Source organism: Phascolarctos cinereus, unplaced genomic scaffold (assembly GCF_003287225.1).
Source record: "Phascolarctos cinereus isolate Bilbo 61053 unplaced genomic scaffold, phaCin_HiC Scaffold_5;HRSCAF=322, whole genome shotgun sequence".
Classification (NCBI taxonomy): Eukaryota; Metazoa; Chordata; class Mammalia; order Diprotodontia; family Phascolarctidae; genus Phascolarctos; species Phascolarctos cinereus.
In genome coordinates, this window is record NW_027555958.1 from 326,647,947 (window position 1) to 326,672,803 (window position 24,857).

The window sequence follows — 24,857 nt, forward strand, 5'->3', positions numbered from 1 at the left end:
TTGTATCCTCAGCACCAGGCATACAATTAATAAATACTTTTTTATTGATTGCTTGATTGGGTTGCCTTTGTGGGGAAAAACATCTGGGATTTTCTTCCTTGAATGTGAGGGTTCTTCCAACTCTTCCACATCCTGCCAGAAGGGATCTTAGAGATCCTCTTTTAGTCCAACCCCTTCATTTTACAAATGACAACTGAACAGAATCAGGATTTGAACCTAGGTCCTCTGACTTAAAATTCAAGTGTTCTTTCCATTATATATTTACATATGTAAATATACATATATCCATATATGTATATATACCCATTATATATTTGGGGAAATTTCCATAGACCCTATGTTTGTTGAACCTTCTTACAGATTTTATTTTGAAAAATATTGGAAGGGCAAAGTGAGGTTCATTTTAGGATAATAGATTTAAAACTTCAGAGAACATCTAGCCTAGCCTTATCCATCTATGTTTATTTATTCATTTAATTATCTATCTATCTATTTATTATTTATTTATGGTTATTTTAAAAATTTAGTGTTTTATTTTCCCCAAATTACATGTGAAAACAATTCTTTAATATTCATTTTTAAAACTTTGTGTTCCAAATTCTCTCTACCTTCCTCCTTCCCCGCCCCCCTTATTGAGAAGGCAAGCAATTCATATAGATTATCTACATGTAGTTATGCAAAACATATTTCCATATTAGTCATGTTGTGAAAGAAAACATAGACCAAAAGAAACCTCAAGAAAAATAAAGAAAGTTTTAAAATATGCTGTATTCAGATACCATCAGTTCTTTCTCTGGGGATGGACAGCATTTTTCATCATAAGTCCTTCAGAGTTGTCTTGGATTGCTGGATTGCTGAAAATAGCTAAATCATTCACAGCTAATCATCTTACAATATTGATGTTACTTTGTACACAATACATTTCACTTTGTATCACATGTAAGTCTTTCCAGGTTTTGCTGAGAGCATCCTGCTCATCATTTCTTTTAGCACAATAATATTCCATCACAATCATATAGCAAGATTTATTCAGCCATTCCTTAATTGATGGACATACCCTTAATTTCCAATTCTTTTTCACCAGAAAAGAGTTACTATAAATATTTTTGTAAAGGTCCTTTTCCTTTTTTAAATCTCTTTTTGGATACAGACATAGTAAAGGGTATGCATGGTTTTATAATCTTTGGGCATAGTTCCAAATTACTCTATAGAATGGTTGAATCAGTTGACAAAGCCAGCAAGAGTAAATTAATGTCTCATTTTTCCCATATCCCCTCCAACATTGGTAATTTTCCTTTTCTGTCCTATTAGCCAATCTAATAAGTAAGAGGTGATACCTCAGAATTGTTTTAATTTGCATTTCTCCAATTAATAGTGATTTAGAGCATTTTTTCATATGGCTACAAATAGCTTCAATTACTTATCTAAAAAACTGTTCATATCTTTTGATCATTTATCAATTGGGGGATGGCTCTTATTTTTATAAATTTGACTCAGTTCTCATTTGAGAAATGAGGTCTTTATCAGAGAAACTTGCTTCAAAACTTTTTTTTCACTGTTATGATTGCTCTGTAATTTGGCTATAATATTCCTGGGAGTTTTTCTTTGAGGATCTCTTTTAGGAGGTGATCAATGGATTCTTTTAATTTCTATTTTACCCTCTGGTTCTAGAATATCAGGACAGTTTTCCTTGATAATTTCTTGGAAGATAATGTCTAGGCTCTTTTTCTGATCATGGTTTTCAGGTAATCCAATAATTTAAAAATTCTCTCTCCTGGATCTATTTTCCAGTTCAATTGTTTTTCCAATGAGATATTTCACATTGTCATCTTTTTTCCATTCCTTTGGTTTTTTTTTTGTTGATTTCTCTTAAAGTTTTTAGCTTCAATTTGCTTAATTCTAACTTTTAACGGTTTATTTTCTTCACTGAGCTTTCCTTTTCCATTTGGCCTATTCTACTTTTTAAGGAGTTTTTTTTTCCTTTAGTTAATTTTTGTGCCCCCCCCCCGCCAATTTGGCCAATCCTGCTTTTCAGGACATTCTTCTCCTCTTTGGCTTTTTGGACCCCTTCTATCATTTGGCCTATTATATTTTTTAAGGTGTTACTTTCTTCATTATTTTTTTTGTATCTCCTTTACAAGCTGTTGACTCTTTTTTTTTCATGATTTTCTTGTATCACTCTCATTTCTCTTCCCAATTTTTACTCTACCTCTCTTACTTGATTTTCAAAATCCTTTTTGAGCTCTTCCATGGTCTGAGAGCAATTCATATTTTTCTTGGAAGCTTTGGATGTAGGAGCTTTTACTTTGTTATCTTCTTCTGAGTGTGTGTTTTGATTTTCCTTGTCACCCTAGTAACTTTCTATTGTTTGCTCATTTTTGCAGTACAGCTGTTTTCAGATATACTTCTAGGGACCTGTAAGTTTTCAGTTCTTCCAAGGTGGTGTAATCTAAGGAGAGGTGCATTTACTGCTCTCCTGGCCTGTGCTCTGGTTTATGAATGACCACAAGTACTCTTTTATGCCCTGGAACTGTGATGGGAGTCCCTATTCCACTGTGGATGCAAGCTCTGATGGGCTAGTGCTCCTTCACACCCTGGAACTGCCACCTGGGACTGTGACCCAGATCTGAGTATGGGCAAAGCAACAGAGTCTTGTCCCCCAGTGCCAGCAAAGAGACCCCTATGATCTCCTTTTGACCAGTTGTGTGATTGCCTTACCATCTGTGGGTTGAGAGTTCTGGAAGAAGCTGCTGCTGTTGCTGATTCAGTGGCTCCCAAGCCCTATTTCTGATTTGCTGGGGCCTGGTCTGCACTGGTGCAGCTTGTGTTGGACTGTGCTACACTTTTACCTGAGTGTGACCTTTCCTGACAAACTTCTAACTTGTCTTTGCCTGGAAAATTATTTCACTCCATCTTTTTGTGGGTTTTGTCATTCCAGGAATTGTTTTATGGAATCTTTTAAAGGTGTTTAGAGGCATTTTGGGGAGAGCTCAGGTGGGTAGCTGCTTTTTCTCCACCATCTTGGCTCCATTCTCCAGCCTCATTTTAAGATGAGAAACAGACCCAGAGAGGTTGAGAGATTTGCCCATGGTCATATACATTGTAAGTCTAGCTAGGGATTTGAACCCAGGCCCTCTGACTCCAAGTCAAGCACTTTTTTCCACTAAAATATGCTGAGGATCAAATCACACCCATGGAGCAATAGGGCATGTTCACAATACTGTGTAGGATAACTCACATTTGTCTGTTCTTTTCCAAGATGGAAAGGAGAGAGTGCCCTGAGCCTTTGAAGAAATGGGCCTGAGGCATGGTGGAGGGCATACCTTAGATAATTTCCCCCACCCTTTACAAACTAAAACTTGACTCCCTCAGATCAACTTGTCTGATGGCCTCAAGAAGACTCTCTTCAGTGCTGCCTTCACCTCCTGATTCCTCAGGCTGTACACAAGGGGGTTGAGCAAAGGAGTCACTATCGTGTAGGTCACTGCCACCAACTGGTCCTTGTCTGATGCAGACTTGGATTTGGGCCGGAGGTAGATAATGGAGGCACATCCATAATGCACAATGACTACAGTGAGATGGGAGACGCAGGTAGCAAATGCTTTACTCTTCCCTTCAGCTGATGGGATCTTAAGGATGGTGTTGACGATGAAGCCGTAGGAGATTAGAATTAGCACAAAGGGAACCATAATGACGAGGATGCTGAGGCTGAATAGAGCTAATTCCTTCACGTGGGTGTCTGTACAGGCCAGTTTGATAACAGGTGCCATGTCACAGAAATAGTGATTGACCCTGTTGGGGCCACAGAAGGGCATGTCACAGATAAGATTGGTGGCCACCAGGGCAATGAAGAATCCTGTTGCACCAGACACAGATACAAGTCCCAGCCCCAGCCTCTTGTTCATGATGATCATGTATCTCAGGGGGAAGCAGATGGCTACATAACGGTCATAGCCCATCACGGCAATGAGGAAGCAGTTGGTGCATGCAAAGCTGAGAAAGAAGAAGAGTTGGGTGGCACAGGCCACAAAAGAGATGGCCTTGGTGTCAGAGAGCAAGTGGTCCAGGAGCTGGGGGATGATGACAAAGGTATAACAGGTTTCAGAAAAAGAGAGGATGAAAAGGAAGCCATACATAGGAGTGTGGAGGGACCGGCTGCAATGGATCACAGTCATGATGGTGGCATTGGCCAGCAGAATTGTCATGTAGAGAAGTAGGAAGATCACAAAGAGTAGCATCTGTAACTCACCAAGGCTGGAGAAACCCACGAGTATAAACTTGGTGACCCTAGTGGTTTGGTTGATTCTTTGCATCTTAGCAACTTCTTTCTAGGAATAAATTAAATCAATGGGTTAGAGTTGTCATCATTATAATTTTCATTATTACCGTTTTATGCTTTAGAATTGGAAAGGGCCTTACACATCCTCAAGTTCAACCTTGGGAAGTGACTTACACAGAGGATGTAACCATAAAGCACAGTAGAATGATGAGAACTCATCTTCTATAGCACAGGAAAATTTAAAAAAATACTTTGTACACAACAAATGCAAGGTGAGGAACTGAGTAGTGGACAGAGTAGAGGAACAGAGTAGTGAAGGACTTGGACCACACCAAAAAAATCTAGCTTCAGATTTTGGCTCTATCATTTATTAGCTGTGTGATGTTGGGCAAAAAGTGTAACTTCATAACCTCAGTTTCCTCATCCAATGAAATGGGGATAATAATGCTAATAATTCATAGTACTCTTAAGAGGGTACCAATATACCCTACTTTATACAGTCCATGGTCACATAATCAGCAAGTGACCAAGCTGAGGTTCAAACCCAGGAAGGCCTCTTGCCTCCAACTTAGGGTTCTATCCACTGCACCACACTGATTCCCCTTTCTAAGCCTTTATTATAAGTACTAATTGAGTCATAGAATACTAAGAATTATGGCCAACTTTTGATAACTTATTTGTGGTTCTGGTGAATAAATAAAATTTTTAAAAAGCATTCATTAAATGTTTATCATGTTCCTAGTGCTAGGGATGTGAATACAAAAAAGAAAGATAGTCTTTGCCTTCAAGGAGCTTATATTCTAATAAAAGAAAACAATACATATAAGAGAGTGGTGACCAGAGAGGGGTGTTTTGAACACAAAGATGGTGAGTTGAGCCATAGTGCAAAAATATATGAGCATGTAGAAAAGAAAAGGTAATCACTAGGATCCAACATGGGTTGGTTAGGAAAAAGTCATATCCAACTAAGCTTAATGTCTTAAAGAGGCTAGAATGATTGATTGGTACTAAAGACTTGGAAGAAAAAACATGTGGCTTTTGAAAACTTAAAGTTGAAGGACACCCAAAGCATAATGGATAGGCATATGGTGGGCACGAGAAGTCTGCAACATATTGCTAATGAAGAATTGTACAGAAGACATAGAATACCATCAGATAGTTATAAGCCTGAAAAAGAGGGTAGACATATCATTTGAGTGAGGGAAACCAGATGGATAGCCTGTGTGATCCACACAATGTCAGCTACACCCTCCTTAACATTAGGTGGACTCCTTGGGGGAAGATTTATAGGAGGACATAGACAAGAGTTATGTAGGGTAAGAAGTAATAGATAGGATGAATGGGCTGTGATCTATATTATGGAAGGAACTGTGCACATCAGTGAGGGGACATTTGAAGTGCTGAAGATGATAATTCGTGACACTGGCAAATATTGTCAATAAATGATTAACATCAGCCCATTACTTCCTTTTCCAGAGCACATTACCTAAGGACATGCATCTTATGAGTTGTGAAACCAGGACTGGAACCCAGTTTTTCCTTCAAATTCTTCTGGGCATTTCTATCACCAAACATGGGGTTCATGCACAGAGTATTCAAGTGTTTTAATATTAGTTTGAGTTACATATATTGCTGGTCAATAACCTGTCTCCTCAAATGATATAATGAATTCCAAAGTGAAATAGAAATTACTTTTGCTTCAAACTCTATGACTCCATGATACACAAAGGCATCTATGTTCTCACCGATGTTGGTACTACCACCAGTGATGCAGATCTCAACTAATCCATGTCTGATCATCCTGTAAGACTCTTGTTGATATTTCCCCATCACCTTCCCATAGGAAGTACATCCAATATGTTAAAGACCTCCCTGTTTTTTCTCTTGAATTTGCAAGATTACCATGGGATCACATGGGCTGTTCATTCCCAACTCTCACCACTGTCACCATATTAGCCCATTTTCTACTTTGATGATACATTTTTTGAATGGCATCCTTTATGCTCATTGTATATTGTATATCTACATCCTTTATTATTCCTTGTTGGTAAAATGTTTTGCCCTGTTTTACCCACCATGCACTACTTTTTTTGCCTTTTGGGTGGCCTTTGGTCTTAATTCTTTGCAGACTATTCCATGAGGCAGCTGTTCATATACACTATTCATATATAGTCAACTATTCTATGGACCAGCTAGGAGGTGCAGTGGGTAGAGCACTGGGCTTGGAGTTAGGGTAGACCTGAGTTCAAATCCAGCCCCAGACACTTAACCTCTGTTTGCCTCAGTTTTCTCATGTCTAAAATGGGAATAATACTAGATCTTACTTCTCAGGGTTGTTGTGAGAATCAAAGGAGATCATAATCATAAAGTACGTAGCACAGTGTCTGGCACACAGTAAGGCTTATATTATTATTTGAATTGCAGTCATAAAACAGCAGGCCAGGTCATCATGAGGACATTTAAGGATGGAATTGGGAGGACATCAGACAGATGGAAAATATGTGCTGGAATTTTTAAATTATAAACTCTTCTCACCACCAAGAAGAATGTCACCACTGCATCCCATGTTTAACAACCTCATGTGTGACTCTAGAGGAAGTGGAAATGGGAGTGAAGAGGAGAAAGGTGACGAAAATAGTTGAATTAGATCAAGCAAGGTCTGTACTGGAGATGACTTAATTTTGAGTGCATTGCCGGACTGATTTTCAAAGTATTTGAAGGAAGGAAGAGAAGATACCAAAAGAATAGGGGAAAAAAATTAGTCCTTATTTCTATGACATCCTCCCCTCCAAGATGATTGGAAGAATCTTGAGGACTAGAAACCCATATGTCTTGCTTTCCCATCAATATACATTTTTATAAGTATAATATACTTTTATTTATCAGTCTTTATCAGTATTTATCAGTCTTTCTAAATTTCTAAATTTTAGCTTCATCTTTTGTAAAATGGGTATAATAATACTTTCAAGATCTAAATATTAGAATTATTATCAGGAGAGTTATTTGTGATCAGGAGGAAGCAATTTGCATGTGAACTCTTATTATATAGTACTTGGTGGATTATACCTCATTGGGTCTTCCCTACATTCCTGTGAAGTAGGTCTATAACAGTACAATTATCATCTGTTATTTTTCAATGGAGGAAACCTAGGCTTAGAGAGGCTTTGGCTTATGGAGGGTCATTTGCCTAATAGGTGATAGAATCCACAGGCTAAATCAGGTCTTCTGAATCCAAATCCAGGGTTCTCCTCTACAACACAACTGCTCCCACTTTCTCCCCCACCTTTGAAATGGAGATAGTAACACTTGCATTGCCTGCTTTACAGGGTTATCAAGAAATCAGTACTTTAAGTACTTTTAAGTACTTTATACTTAAGCAGAGCCATGCTGGAACCAGCAGGAGCTGGAGAGAGCTAATTGTTAAATTTTCAATGTGAACATTTATCCGCTTGGAAATCAGCAAATGCTACAAATCAGAGCTTTATTTACTTTTCTGTTGATTAGGTATACTTAAGAAAGTGATGGAGAAAATGATAATAATGCAAATTAAACTCGAAGTATGTCATATACACATACATACATGCACATGTATACATATATGTACACACACATATATGTATATAAATACACATGCACGTATACATTTGGAAAGCTGGCTAAATATTTACAAGTACACTCTTGCCTATCATACATATAAAGTCAAATAAGTACATTTCACACAACTGACAAAATAAATGCGGCAGACAGATACATGGTGGGGTGGTGGTAGAGATAAGTGCAGGAGGGGGTCTGGTTGGGGGAATTCCAAAGCATAGTAGGTAGTACAGGGCCTGAGAAAAAACAAAACAAAACAAAATAGTTTCGCCTCCTTTCATTAATCCAGGCAGCTTCCTGTAGGAAATAGAATTCTAGTCACTGTCAGAATGATCAGAAAGTTCTAAGAAGGAGAGCAAGTTACTCAATTCTTATTTTTTGAACAAATGTGTGGATTATTCATGAATTATTTATGTAGTACCTGAATCACTCCTTCTCATACCTGGGCCTCCAAAGAGTCACCCCAGGTTTGAGATATGGTAAATTCCTATTTGGAGGAAGCTAGGTGGCTCAGTGGATAGAGTGCTACAATCTGGAGTCAGAAAGTCCTGAGTTCAAATCAGACCTCAGACACTCACTAGCTGTGTGACCGTGAGCAAGTCACTTAACCTCTGTTTAATCCACTGGAGAAGGAAATGGCAAATCACTCCAGCATCTTTGCCAAGAAAACCCCACAGAGAGTGTGGTCTACAGGGTCACAAAGAGTTGGAAATGATTGAATGACTAAACAACAAGCAAAAAAATTCCATGCTGCTCCTGAGTCTCCACTAATGTGGGGACTCTTACCAATCAATGGGCATATTAGCTCAAAATCAAAGACTTTTAATAAAATGATATAGCAAATAAAGTGACAAGACACTATTTCCTCTATGAATAAATGGGGTATACTCTCAAGCAGATTATCATATCACCTGATGGAAGGACATACATGCAGAGTACATGCATGATCTGGTAACCCACATGGAGAGAGCCCATGTGGCCAGTAGTCCATGTGAGCAGCTAGATGATATAATGAACAGCAGGCCAGACTTAGAGTCAAGAAGACTTTTGGTTCAAATCCAATCTCAGATACTTACTTGCTGATAACTTTGAGCCTTAGCTTCCTCAGTTGTAAAATGGGGATAATAATAGCACTTCTCAAGGTTGTTGTGAGGTTCAAATGAGTTAAGTGTAGACTGTTTTACAAAGCTTAAAGTGCTATATAAGTATTACATATCATTATTATTATGATCACCAGGGCAACTTACCTTTCTATAGTATGGGGTTGCTGTTGTCCTCTGTTGTTATCGCACTGCTCTATCCTCCTTGTCCCTCCTGGGCATCACTCCACTGTTCTAGTGGTTATGGCTGGGCATCTCTGCGGGTCTTGTGGTTTTTCCTGAGTGGCACCATTGATTTTGTGATCACTAAGCACGTAGTAAAGTATTTTAAAAAGAAATTAAGAACTCTATCCCCTTTATTCCCTTTCCAGCCAGAAGTGGTAAGTTTAGCTGTGTGGATCAGAACGGGTCTGCCTCCATTTCCATTTCTGAAATTGTATTGGCTGTAGTAACTCATAAAGGCTTTCTTCTCTAAGGTGAAATGACAACAACCAGACCTGTGAAAACACATATCCCTAAAGAACAGAAATAAGGTTTTGGTGATGTTTCTAACTAAGCAGAATAGCAATGTTAAAGTTTCACTGTTTCATTTGCATCATCAAATTTGTTTTTAAAGTACTAGATTTAAAGTCAAGGAACTTGGGTTTGAATCTTTATAGTAGCACATTAGCTATGTGACTATGGGTGAGTTACTTCACCTTTCTAGGACTCAGTTTCCTTGTCTTTAAAATAGGGTAATAAAGGGGCAGCTAGGTGGCGCAGTGGATAGAGCACTGGCCCTGGATTCAGGAGGACCTGAGCTCAAATCCGGCTTCAGATACATAATAACACTTACTAGCTGTGTGACCCTGAGCAAGTCACTTAACGCCATTGCCTAGCCAAAAAAAAATAGGGTAACAATATTTATAGCTATAGTTTACCTACATCTAAGTGGTGCTGTGGATAAAGCTTGAGACTTGGAGTCAAAAAGACCTAAGTCTAAATTCAGCCTCAGACATTTAATAGCTGTGTGATCCTGGACAAATCACTTAACCTTTCTATGCCTCAGTTTCCTCATCCATAAAATGGAGATAATAATAGCGTTTACCTCCCAGGGTTGTTGTGAGAGTCAAATGACATATCAAATGCTAAGAAACCTTAAAACTATATAAATGCTAGCTATTAAAGGGTAAATACTTTGTAAAATGCTCTAGAAATGTTGTTGCTATTTATGATGATGCTGATGCTGATGCTGTTGCTGCTGTAGCCTGGGATTTGTGAGTCTGGTACCATGGCTTGATTTCAATCTTTCCTGCTTTCTAAGTATTCAGCTATTTTACTTCAGTACTTTAGATGTTCTAAAAATGCTCCAAGTTAATTTCTTTTTTTTAAAAAAAGTATTGTTTTACTATTCTTATGCTTTCAAATTCCTCTATCAACATATACTTGAAGACTAATTTGCTCAAGTATAATTTTGATAGCTCCCTCCTAGTAGAGGTCCTTGACTTGGGTCCTCTGACTCCAAAAGCTATTTTCTTTTGATTGTACTATGCTTTCTCAAGAATTAGCAAACTTATTTTTACATAGTACTTTATTGGTTACAAAACATCTTCTTCACCACAACGCCATGAGGGGTAAGTATCATCATCCCTTTTTTAAAGATAAGGAAACTGAGGCTCTGCTTATCCTTACTTATGATGGTCAAGTAGAAGCTGTATACAAGGGCCTTCTATATATTTTCTTTGGCTGTTCTAGAACAGAACATTAAATGTGGAAGGGACCTTTAGTGATTATCAAGCCCCATTCCCTCATTTCATAGATGAGGAAACCGAGGCCCAAAGACCTTTCTTTAAGGGGAGAGGTTGGAGGAACCAGAACATTTTTTAGCCTTGATATGAGAAGACGAGGGGGGTAAGTACATGAATGACTGCCATATGGAAGACACGTTATTGACCTGGGAAAGCAGAACTCATTAGGAGCAATGATTGGTAGTTGTATGGAGATAAGGAAAATCTTCCTAACTAGTAGAGCTGCTTAAAAGCAAAATGGGCTGCCTCTGGTGGTTATAGAATCCTATTCACTCAAATTTTCCGTAGAGGCTAGGTGACTGCTTGTTATGATGTTGTTGGGGGTGGGGGGCGGGATCCTTGTTTGGCTATGGGATGGATCAGAGGGCCTCCAACATCCATTCTAACTTGGAGATTCTGTGAAATGCCTTAAGGAAAGCATGGGGCGGGGGGAGGGTGGATAATGAGCAGGGGAAGCACACACTTCTTGTACAACTTGAAAACAAGTTGGTGACATGGCAGAGACAAAAACAGTGAAATTAGGTTTTCAATTCCCAGCATCTGGGATATTGGTAGCAGAGAAATTAGAGAGGAGGAATTACACTCAAGGGAATAAGGGGAGAAAGAAACAAGAAGGAAGTAGCCACCTTGGTCACTCTAATGGTAACTCAGATTTTTATAGTGAATTCCTAACAATAATCTTGTGAAATAGGTAATGGTATGGGGGTCTTACTGCTCCCTTTTTATAGGTGAGGAAAACGAGGCTCAGACAGGTGAGAGGATTTGCCCACAGTCAGAGCTAGAACTCAAGCCGAGATTTTCTGACTCTTGAATCCAAGGCTCATTCCACAGCTCAGGTGACCCACATACTCTGCCTACTGCAGAGCAACTTGGCAATGTTACCTGCGTGATACCTGGCCCTGGACTCAGGAAAACCTAAGTTCAAATCTGGCCTCAGATCATTACTAGCTATACGACACTGAGTAAATCACATAATTTCTCTCTGCCTCAGTTTTTTCAGCTGTAAAGTGGAGATAATAATAGCATCTACCTCCCAGGACTGTTGTAAAGAACTTAGCACAGTACCTGGCATATAGTAAGTGCTTAATAAATGCTTGTTTTTTCCCTTCCTTCTTGCAGATTCTGCAAATGAATTTGTACAAATAACTTTTATTGTTGTAGATGACATTCTATTCCCAAATGGAAGTTTCCTTTTTAAATGAGAGGAACTCCTTCTCTAGCTTACAACACACAAATATACACATATACACACAATCACGCACACATCCTACTTCTGAAAAATTATAAAGTAGTATATCTGATAAAAAGGCATAGAGAAAATAATATGATCTTTGGTTTGGAGGGAGAACAGGTGGTGTTAGAGAAGACTTCCTGAAAAGGATGAGTTTGGAGCTGGTTAGAAGGAATGGAGAAATAGGGACTGGCAAAGATGTTTCACCATCCTAGGTGGATTACAAAGCCTTCTGGAAGGCTCAGAAATAGGAAAGTTCACTCAATCTTTCGATGCACAAGGATTTTTTGAATACCCATTTTTCTAGGCCCAGTGGAAAATACTGAGAGATATAGAGGACATGGCTCTTGGACATGAGGTGCCTGCAATGAAGGCCATTCAAAGATGTTATCCTAGGATCAGAGAAGGCAGTTTATAGTTTTTAGTCATTTTTCAGTTATGTTTGATTCTTTGTGACCCCATTTGGGGTTTTCTTGGCAAAGATACTGGAGTGGTTTGCCATTCCCTTTTCCAGCTCACTTGACATCTGAGGAAATGTAGGCAAACAGGGTTAAGTGACTTGATCAAGGTCACACAGTTGTACAGTTTCTGAGACTGGATTTGAACTTGAGTCCTCCTGACTCCAGGGCTGATGCTGTGTCTACTGTGCCACCTAGCTGTGCTGGCAATTTATACACAGGTGCTGAACTGTAGAAACTTGCCTGGGATACATATGCTATCCTGGAAGGGCCATTGGTCTTGGAGTCTAGAGATCTCTATTTGAGTAGCAGCTCTGAGCACACACCAGCTATGTGACCTTGGGCAAATCAATCCCCCCACCCCAACCTTCAACACTGGGCTTTGGTTTCCTTACACAGCAGTTGGACTAACTGAACTTGAAGGTCCCTCTGTGACCCTCATGTTACAGACACAGAAACATCAACTCAGAAATCAATGACTTCCCTAGGATTGTATCATTAATAAAAGTGGTAGAACTGGGATTAAAGTCAGGCTATGTGGTTTCTAATCTTGTGTTCCAGGTCTGGACTTGCTATCAGAGTGACCTTTTATTCATTTTAATTTCTTTGGGCCTCAGTTTTCTCATCTGTAAAATGAGGGAATGGGGCTTGATAATCACTAAAGGTCCCTTCCACATTTAATGTTCTGTTCTAGAACAGCCAAAGAAAATATAAAAAAAGCAGTTAATTATTCAGCTGTCTATGAACTCTGAGCACTGTATATGTCCCAATATTTGGTTATTTTGTCATCATGTAAATACTGACAAAATTGGGCAATCAGTCAATGGTAGCAAGGGAACTGAACAGCTGGAGGAGGGAATGATTCAGGGCATGCATGATTCAAAACACTCAGGAAGACCTTGGTGGTAGAATGCCCTTGTACACAGCTTCTCCTTGACCTTACTTAAGTAAGGATAAACAGAGCCTCAGTTTCCTTATCTTTAAAAAGGCGATGATGATACCTGCCCCTCATGGGGTTGTGGTGAGGAGGATGTTTTGTAACCAATAAAGTACTATGTAAAAATAAGTTTGCTAATTCTTGAGAAAGCATAGTACAATCAAAAGAAAACAGCTTTTGGAGTCAGAGGACCTGAGTTCAAATCCCAACTCTGTCATTTACACATAGTGTGACCCCTGGCAAGTCATTCCACCTCTCCTGGCCTCAGTTTCTTCATCTGTAAAATAAGGGGATTGGATTATGTGACTTTGAAAGTCCTATCAATTTCTAAACAAATGTTTTTTTTAGGTTCTCAGAAACTCACTAGCAGAGACAACACACTTACCGTTTTTCCCCAGCAAGTCCAAGGAAGCTGTGCTTTGGTCTTTGGTCCTTTGTCTCATAGGCAGGCAGGGCTTTTGAAGAGGAGTCCTTTGGGAGGATGAATTGAAAAAACTGGGGCATCTGCTTTAGAAACACTGTATGTACAGTTAAAATATTGTTGTGCAAGTAGAAAGGAATTATTTGGACTTGAAAATTTAGAACTGTATTTTTCTTAAATAAGAGGCTGAAAGTAGTCCAGCTTATAGAGAAGTATTAAATTGTGTGATTAGGCTGGAGTGTACTTATGGCCTTCTGGGGTTCCAGGGACTGGTGCTCTAGGGAACTTAATGAAAAATAAGTGACTAAAATTGAGGGAATGTTTGACCTACTTAATGCCAGGAGACAGAAAGGCCAGTCCAGGGTGAGAAAGAATACTCTATAATAGTAACAACATATGATAAATTATAGTATAGTAGAAACATTGGCCTTACATTCTAGTCTTGAGTATGCAATTTACCACTTGTTTGACCTTGGGCAAGCTGTCATATCTATCTGGGCTTCAGTTTCTTCATCTATAAAATAAAGCTATGATCTCTAAGGTCATTTTGGGTTCAGAATCTTATAATACTATACTTATAAGATTTTATAAAATGCTTTCTAATAAATGTCCTGTGAGAATATTAGCATAAAGACAGCTGCTCCTATTTTATAGATGAGGAAATGGAGTCTCAGAGAAATTAAGGAACTTGTCCATGGTCATTCATTCATTCAAGAAATAAATATTTATTAAACAGTTACTACACCAGGATGGGGCAGCTAGGTGGCTCAGTGGATAGAGCACTGGGCCTGGAGTCAGGATGGCCTGAGTTGAAATCTGGCCTCAGGTACTTATTAGCTGTGTGACCCTGGGCAAGCCACTTAACCTCTGTTTGTCTCCATTTGCTGAAGAAGGAAATGGCATAGCACTCCAATATCTTTGCCATGAAAACACCATGGACAGTACTGGTATTTTGTGGTTCATGGGGTCACAAAGAATCAGACACAATTGAACAACAATATGTCAAGATCTGTGATAGACATTGAAGGTACAAAGAAAAAAATGAAATAACCCCATTTCTCAAGGAGTTTATATTCTAGTAGGGGAGCTCAGTAAATGTCAGGGCTAGAATTCAAACTCTAGTCTCTTGACTCTAAGACACACTATGGTGGCTGTTTAGGGGAATAAGCAAAAATAGAGAAGTCACATTTGTGGAATTCAGTGAATTAGGGGTTTTTATTAAGGAAAAATTTCTTTGATTATAGTCAAAATTATTTTTCACTAATTCAGACTTCTTAAAAATCTTTCTGGAAATCTTTAAAAAGAGGAATTTTTGGCCAAGGGAAAGAGAATGGACATAAAAAAACATGTTAAACACAGTCATCCTTGGCTATAAGAGGGGTTGCCCAATTGACCTCTGTAGAGGTCGCCTATCCCCCTAAAGACAATGGCCAAATTAATGTGTGCAAGAGTGGTTAGAGGAGGCATCCCATTAATAGATATTCCTCTTTTTTGGCTAGGCAATGGGGGTAAGTGACTTGCCCAGGGTCACACAGCTAGTAAGTGTTGTATGTCTGAGGCTGGATTTGAACTCAGATCTTCCTGAATCCGGGGCTGGTGCTCTGTCTACTGCGCCACCTAGCTGTCCCAGATATTCCTCTTTCTACAACCCTAGTTAAATCTCTATGCTTGAGATTCCCTGAATAGTGAATACTGTGAAGCTTGCAGAAGAAAGGCTGATGGAAACTCAGTCAGTCATAAGCCTAGGTGCCAAAACATAGTCGTGTTCTTTCCTCCTCCCTATCCCCCCCCCAGTTTATTATATTTTTTTTTGTCAGAAAATTCCTCCTATTAGACAGTTTGGTACATTTGTGAGCCCTGAGCCTGAAGAATAATTCTGTTTTTGTTATTAGCATTATCACTTTATGCCTCTTTTGCAACAATTTGCTTGTGCCCCATACTATTTCTCTCCCCCACCAAGCACCAAAGTCATTCACAAGTATAATTAAACCTCCTCTACAAATATGGGTCCCTGGAAGCTCTTCCAGGCTTCAAGGCATGATGGCATGATTTTGGTCAGCATCTATTCAAACCTACAGTTTATGAATTTCTAATACTGCCACTTTTTTTCTTCCTTCTTCCTTTCTTCTTTCTTCTTTTCTTCTCCTCCTTCTTCTCCTTTTTCTTCTCCACTCTTCCCATTTCTCCTCATCTCTCTCTCCTCCTTCTCCTTCTCCTCCCTCTCTTCTCCTATTACTTCTTCCCCTTTCTTTCTCCTCCTTCTCTTTCTTTTCCTCCTTATTTCCCTTCCTCTTCTTCTTCCCCTTCTCTTCCTTGTCCTCCCCCTCTGACTTCTCCCCTTCATAATCTTTCTCCTCCTTGCCTTCCTTCTCCTAAAAACAAAAAACAAAAAACCCAGCACATCAATTCAAAACAAATGCATTAAATTCAGTAAAAGAGCAAGATAAATGACAGGGAAAATCTCCTACTTCATCCCTATCCCTCACACAAGGTCATGTCTTTCCACAAATTCCCATACTACTGGTGGGAGAAGGAACATGCATATCATTGAAAATTCATTTGATTAGGGCTATCTGTAACCCAGCTAGAGCATGTTTCTCCCTCTGAAGTTTCCTTCCTCTTTCTGCTTTCCTGTAGAATTCCTGATATTATTTGAAAGTCTCCAGGGACAGAGCCAAGATGATGGAGAAAAGGCAATAATTCACCTAAGCTCTCCCAAATTGCCCTCCAAACAACTTTAAATAACATCTCAAAATGAATTCTGGAGTGGCAGAACCCACAAAAGGATAGGGTGAGACACTTTTCCAGCCCAAGAAACTTAGAAGGTCAGCGGGAAAGATCTGCTTCACCAGGGTGACAATGGCATACAGTCCAGTGCAAGCTGTGCCCCATCAAACCAGCATCAGGGCTTGGGAGTGACTGAATCAGTGGTGGCTTCTGGAGCTCTCAGCCCACAGACAGCAAGGGGGTTGGACAACTGTTCAGAAGATGACAAGGGTCCTTTTGTTGGCACTGGGTGCAGGACTCTGTTGTATTGCCCATACTCAGATCTGGGTTGCAGTCCCAGGATGAAGATGAGCACCAGCACACCAGAGCTTGTAGGGGATCCTGGACATGGTTCCAGGGTGGAAAATATTACTTGTGATCACTCACAGACAGAGCAAAGTCTAGGAAAGCAGTGATCACACTTCTCTTTGGATAATACCACCTCGGAAGAACTGAAAACTCACAGACCCCCATAATTAGCCCTGAAAACCTCAACACAAAAAAACCTGAAGCTTGTTATAGTGACTCCTTCACCTTGGGAGCAGAGCCCAACTTTAACATAAAACTCAAAGTCAAGAAGTAGGCTGGAAAAATGAGCAAATAACAAAAAAAGGACATGGCCATAGAAAGTTACTATGGTGATGGAGAAGATCAAAATACAAACTCAGAAGAAGACAATGAAGTCAAAACAGCTACATCCAAAGCCTCAAAAAATGCGAATTGGGTTCATGCCCAAAAAGAATTCCTGGAAGAGCTCAAAAAGGGTTTTAAAAATCAAATAAGAGAGGCAGAGGAAAAATAGGGAAAAGAAATGAGAGTGACAGAAGAAAATCATGAAAAAAATCAACAGCTTGGCAAAGGAGGCCAAAAAAATACTGAAGAAGATAACATCTTAAAAAAGCGGAATGGTAAAAGAGACTCAGAAATCTACTGAAGAGAAGGACTCCTTAAGAAGTAGAATTGACTAAATGGAAAGGGAAGTACAAAACTCACTGAAGAAAAGAACTCCTTAAAAAAATAGAATTGGCCAAATAGAAAAAGTGGTACAAAAGCTCACTTAAGAAAATAATTCCTTAAAAATTAGAATTGGGCAAGTGGAAGCCAATGACTCCATGAGGCATCAAGAAACAATAAAACAAAATAAAAAGAATGAAAAAAAGAAGAAAATGTGAAATATCTAATTGGAAAAATAACTGACCTGGAAAATAGATCCAGGAGAGATAATTTAAGAATTATTGGACGACCTGAACTCCATGATAAAAAAAAGAACCTATACGTCATCTTTCAAGCAATTATCAAGGAAAACTGCCATGATATCCTAGAAGTGGAGGGTCAAATAGAAATGGAAAGAATCCACCAATCACCTCCTGAAAGAGATCACAAAAGGAAAAGAAAACTCCCAGGAATGCTATAGCCAAATTATAGAGCTTCCAGATCAAGGAGAAAATATTACAAGAAGCCAGAAAGAAACCTCAAACATCATGGAACCATAGCCAGGATAACACAAGATTTAGCAGTTTCTATATTAAAGGAGAAGAGGACTTGGAATATGATATTCTGGGAGGCAAAGGAGCTAATCTACAACCAAGAATTAGCTACCCAGCAAAACAGTATAATCCTTCAGGGGAAAATGGATATTCAATGAAATAAAGGACTTTCAAGCATTCCTGATAAAAAGATCAGGGCTGAATAGGAAATTTGACTTTCAAATACAAGACTCAAGAGAAGGCTTTTAAAAAGGTAAACAGCAAAAAAGAAATCATAAGGGCTTCAATAAGGTCAAATTGTTTGCATTATTACATGGGAAGATAATACTTGTAATTCCTAAGTGCTTTTATCATCTTAGGGCAGTTAGTAGATAGAGGGCATAGATGTGAGTTGAGTATGATGGGATGATATCTAAAAAATAAAATTAAGAAGTGAAAAAGAGGAATGCACCAGGAGGAGGGGAAATGGAGAGGTAGAATGGGAGTAAATGATATCACATAAAGACACAGGAAAGGATTTTTTAAAGTGGAGGGTAAAATGGGGAACAGAGGAGGATGCTTGAACCTTACTTTCATCAAGATTAGATCAAAGAGGGAATAACATACCCAGTTGGGTGTAGAAATCTATCTTACCTTACAGAAAAGGAAGAGGGGAAGGGGATAAGAGAAGTTGGGGGTGGGGCTGACAAAAGGGAGAACATATTGTGGGAGGCAATAGTCAAAAGCAAAACACTTTTAAGGATGGACAAAGTGAAAGGAGAGAAAGAGAGTTGTATAAATGGGGAAAATAGGATGGAGGGAAATGCACAGTTAGTAATCACAACTGTGAAAAAAATTTACAGCAACTTTCTCTGTCTCATTTTTCAAATACATAGATAATGGAATCTAATTTATGAAAATAAGATCCATTCTCCAACTGATAAATTGTCAAATGATATTAACAGACAGTTTTCAGTTGAAGTAATCAAAGCTATTTATATTTATATAAAAAAGGTTCCAAGTCACTATTGATTAGAGAAATGCAAATTAAAATAACTTTGAGGTACCACCCCACATCTATGAGGTTGGCTAATTTGACAGGAAAGAAAAATGACAAATGTTAGAGATGTGGAAAGACTGAGACATTGATGTACTACTGGTGGAGTTGTGAACTAATTCAATCATTCTGGAGAACAATTTGGACCTAAGCTCAAAGGGCTATAAAACTATATTAAAAAGATATTAAAAACAAAAAAGAAAAGGACATATGTGTACAAAAACAGTTATAATGTCTCTTTGTGGTGGCAAAGAATTGGAAGTTAAGATTGTGAAGGGATACTATTGTGCTATAAGAAATGATGGGCAGGATGCTCTCAGAAAAACCTAGAAAGACTTAGATGAATTGATGCAAAATGAAATGAGCAAAGCCAGGAGGACATAGTATATAGTGACAATAATATCGTGCTATGATCAGCTGTGAATGCCTTAACTATTATCAACAATACAATGACCTAAGGCAATTCTGAAGGACTTATGATAAAACATATATGTCTATCTCCAGGGAAAGAACTGATGAAGTCTGAATGCAGATCAAAGCATATTTTAAAAAACTTTTAAAATTTTTAATGAGTTTTTTCTTTTTTATTTATGTTTTCTCTTACAAAGTGATTGATATGGAAATATGTTTTGCATGATTACACATATATAACATATATCAAACTGTCCCTCAATGAAGGGGTAAGGGAGGTAGGTAGAGAATTTGGAACTCACAATTTTAAAAAAAAGAATGTTAAAAACTGTTTTTACATGTAGTTAGGGAAAATAAAAATATTAAATTTTAAAAAAGAAAAAAGCTATACAACTATACTTTGACTTGTGTTTTATATAATTTAATGTTTGTAAAATGTTGCTATGCATGCTGTCATGTAATGTCCTTCACGTATTCTTGTTGTGTTTACATGTACAAGATTTCAGAAGTGAGTTATACATTTGATTGCTTATGTAGCTATGATGATAACCATAATGAATGAAATTGTTTACTTTTGACTGTATGTTGATGATCTTGAATGAGAAAGTTTTATTTTCATATGGATCAAAATGGAAATTTTGTATATAATATAATATGTTGTGCATGATATAACATATTATATAGTTATATAAATATAAAGTATACATAAAATTTGTTAGTAAAATATTTGATATTTTAGAGGTCACATGCTCTTTGTACATCCCTTCCTATCCTAAATTTTTAGCTTTCAGAGGTATAAAAAGTTTATTGATAGAAGGAAGATAAAAGATACTGTTTATTTCATATGTCAACAGTTTGGTTGCTGAAAAGGATAGAAAAATAGCTTTTGTGAATGGGAAAACAAGATAAAATTCACAGATGCAAGACACCTTGATATATGTAAATTACTGAACAAAGCCCTTAGTGAACGTTAACCTACTCATTATGCCTATATGACATGTTTTAAAGATTGGAGACTGACTTTAGAGACTTACAAGTTGTTATAAATTCCGGCCATGGACTAACAGTGGAATTTTTATTTTTCTGTGTTGTATTTTCTTCTTCCCTGCTTCCTTCCCTCCCTTTCTTTTTCCTTCCTTCCCTCCCTCTTCCTTGCTTCCTTCCTTCCTTTCTTCCTTTCTTCCTTCCTTCCTTCTCTCCTCTCTGTCTCTCTCTATAGCATATAGGCCAAAAACATATATTTCATGCAATACACAACATATAGAACAAAGTTGTTTACAATAGACCAAAACCAAAAATATATATATACACACACACATATAATCATATATATTATATAATATAGGTCATACATAATACACAGCATATGACCTATTAAGGATATATTACATGCATTCTAATAATAAGACCTTTTTGGTTATATGTGTAATTTCTTTTTTCATTGCTCCTAGAGCATCATAAGTCAACCTAGTAATTGATAAGATAGTCCTAGCACTCTGGTGATGATCTGGTGTTAATTTTCTGCTTTCAGTGTTTTCAGACCCCTTGGCCTCCCCTTTTGTTCCTGAAGTTAACTCCTAAGTCAGGCTGGCTACTTTTATTTCCAGTTTCTATGTATGTTATCAGTTTCCTGAGGGCCTCCACAGCTGGTATATTAGTCAAGTAGGGTGCAGACTCTGTATTTTTTCTTAATATAAATCATGATTCTGATACTCTTCATATGATCCAAGAGAACTTCTGCAATTATATTTATTTCATACATTTTGCTTATACTTAAATGTATACACATTATCTTTACTGATTTAGTGTAAGCTCCTAGTAGAGAGGGATTGTTTTGTTTTTATTGTTTATAGAGTACCTAGCAAAGGTAGGCCTGGTATAGCAGGTACTGACTCTTACTAATTGGCCAATAATAGGTCCCAGCCCAAGCCTCACTTGCTCATTGTTTGGGTTTTGATGGCTCAGAGTAAGTATAAATAGCAATTGTTTCTGTTTTGGGCCAGAAACTCTGACGGTCTTCCCCTCCCTGAGTGATTCTTTTTTGAAGGCTAACTAGGCCATTTTGTTGCCTCAGTTCTTACCTAACCTTTAACTGCTGAATGGCTGTTGCTTCAGACAAATTGAGACCTGGGAAAGATTTTAGTTTAATAATGCTGAGGTCTCCCACTGCATCCTGGGCCATTACCAGTCAGCCTGACCTACATCTTGCCACTGAACTCAGTGACTCTGGAGGAGACAGTGGAGCTGATGACTTTGCTGAGCCCTCCCTCCCTTAAATCCAATTCACTTGCAAGAGAAGACATTACCCTCCAGATGTCATTTGTCCTCTTTGAGAACAAAGGATCAATGACAACAACAGGAGAAACTAAGGGTAATTATTACTTAGTAGTTACATAGTTGCATAGTAATTACATTTATTGTAATTAATTTATAGTTTAATTAATTTTGATTAACTGATGGGTCCACCTGAGAACTCACTTGTTTAACTCTTCCTATCTCTTTTGCCCTCCTGATCATTGGGGAGTTGGACTAATTTTTTATGGGCAGTGGGAGGTTTCAGTGCATTATTGTTACACACTGGCCTATTCTCTCACTTGGACCAAAGCTGTTTTTCAACTTTTATTTCCCCTTCAATGCTGGTTTCCTCCAGTCTTCCCTGGTTTTTCTCTTGTGATGAGCAAATTCTTTTCGACTCTCATAATGACCTTGCAAGTGAACTTTGTGAAGCTCTTCACTTACGAAGACTGGAGGGAGTGGAGGAACATGTGACCTTTGTCCTACATCCCTGTAGCCATACTATCCTACTTAGACCAGACTGGTACAATTGTCTCAATCTGTCTCCCTAGACCTCCCTACTTGGTCTTCATAGGTTCTCTGTCTTGTAGAACTGAGGATATGTCATCTGTGTTACCTCCTGGTGCCATCAACTATTCTGTACCACTCTTATGGCTCTTTCCCGCTTTTACCCATCAAGGATGCTCTCTGATGCCCTTTGTTGACTTCTTGATGCTCTTCCTGTTTCCAATTATTCTCTGCTATTTTGCCTTCCTCCTGAATTTCTCCCTTACAATCTCAACACCACAGGCTTTTTATGTTGTTTTGAAAAACAAACAAAAAAATGGGAGTTGTATATTTCAAAAACCATTCCTGCATTTATTGATATAATCATGTATTTTTATTGCTGTTTTATTAATATAATATATCATATATAGTTTTATTAATACTGTGCCAACCCTGAATTTTTAGTATGAATCCAACCTCTTATAGTATAGAATAATCCTTAATTTGTCCTTTCTGTGGTTCTCCTCTCCTTTTCCTATTGACCTAGTTTTTTACTCCCTGCCATTCCCTGCCTACTTCTTTGCTTTTCATTATTTTAAAAAATTATTTCTCGTTGTGAATGACTGAATCTACTTTATGAACTTGGTGACAGCCTGGCAAGCTGTTAGGAATCAGGCTATGATGGACTGTAATAATTACCTCAATTTTTCAGATGAAGAAATGATGTTTAGAGAAGTTGATTGATTTGTGCAGTTCATAATGGTCGTAGGGTCACAGATTTAGAGCTGGGTGGGACCTTGGTGGCTAGTAAGTCCAAATTCCTTATTTTATATTTGGGGAAACTGAGGCACAGAAACTGGGGAAATTTGCCTACATTTAAAAAGCTAGTAAGTATTCAAGGTGGGATTTGAATCCAGGTTCTTCTATTTCCAAGTCCACTGCCCTCTCTACTATACCACTCTGCTTGTCATTATAGAATCTAAAGGCCAATGCCATAATTTTCAGGGAAATCAGGAAATCAATGATGCTGTGAATGGCTGTCATAAAGTTGATGAGGAGTGGAGCTGAGTTATGGAGGCCTCACTAGGAATATGAGAATGTGGAAGAGCTAGAGTTCCAAATAGTGGGATCACTGTCAGGGAAGGAATCTATATATGAGAGTGGAATTAGGGGATCTTATCAGGGATACTCTTGGTAAGGGACTCAAGATAAGTTAGATCTTTTGAAAACAGAATACCTCTAGTCTAATTTTAGTACTTGTATCCTGGTGATAGTGAAAAGTGTGTGTGTGTGTGTGTGTGTGTGTGTGTGTGTGTGTGTGTGTGTGTGTGTGTGTGTTGGGGTTTATGTGAGAGATACAATTCTCTATTAGTTCCCTTTCCCTTTCAGTACCTACCTTCTCCACTTTTGTGAGAGGTCTACTACCATGCTTCCAGGGTTTACTGGGCTGCACAAATAGATAATTTCTCAAACAAGTCATCAGTAGAGACTTATTATGGTGGTAAGCTCCTGTCTGCGTGACTGGAGGTAATCTGAGGGCCCTTCATAACCAACATAGTGCAAAGAAGGTATTTAGGAGTTTTACTAAACAAGCTAATAAGAGATTATAATAGAATTATCCAAATGGCCCAGCTATGGTGTGAATGCATTGGAGACAGCACCTCTTCACATAATAGACTGTTTGTTAGCCATCACGGATGGCTCATTATCACTGATGAAATTCCAGAAACTCCTCAGTTAATGTGATGGAATTATAGGGTATTGGTCATTGGATGCAGACAATTGAGAGGACTGACTGACTGCCTGAAGGATCTCTCTGGTGGCCTTAGAAAGTAAGAGGCAGCTCTGAGGAGGGAGTTCACTCCTTATCCTTTCTCTTGCTCCTCTGGGAGGTTGTGGAAGGAGGGGATTTCTCTCTCTTCTCTTTCACCATCCACGATGGGGTCTTGCAGTAGAAGCAAGTAACCAAAGGAGATCTGATTTCATGAAACCTAATTGTTGAATTCAAGGACATTGCTCTCTCAATCCCAGCCTTTTTTTTCTCCCAAAGGGGGAATTATGAATTCTCTGAATAGCATGATCCCTGAATCTAGACTTTTGGTTGAGAAGATTACTGGGTCACCATCACCTTTGAAATTTGCCATATGGAGAACTCCCAGTTCAAGAATTCCTGAATTCAAAAATTCTAGGCACTGGTTCTTTTAGTGAGAGATTTCCTGATGCATTCTGCTCATAGGAGAAATAAGACCATAGCCTTACTTGGCTCCTGCCTAGCATCCCTCATGGAAGACAAAACCTTTGGGACCTTTAGCTGAGGTGTAAGTAGAGGCAGTATTGCCTACTGTCAATCAATGAAGCAGTGTTCATCAGAGTAGCATGTGGTGGAAACCATCGGAGCAGCATCTGGCAGTGTTCAACAGAGCACCATCTGATGCCTGGTGAAACCTATAAAATAAAATACAAATGAATGAATCAAGGTAAACCAATTACATTGAAATATAGTTATCAAAATATTAAAAATGTTCATAGACCCCAGATATAATGTCCCCTGCAAATATAATGTCTCCTC

The 24,857-nt window shown here is 38.4% G+C and overlaps 1 protein-coding gene across 1 annotated transcript; it reads right to left on the reverse strand.

The window, feature by feature from the left end:
* Positions 1–3,368: 3,368 nt before the first annotated feature.
* LOC110201851 (olfactory receptor 10T2) lies at positions 3,369–4,313 on the reverse strand. The gene has a single exon (XM_020977723.1). The coding sequence runs from the start codon at positions 4,311–4,313 to the stop codon at positions 3,369–3,371; it is 945 nt and encodes a 314-aa protein (XP_020833382.1).
* Positions 4,314–24,857: the final 20,544 nt, after the last annotated feature.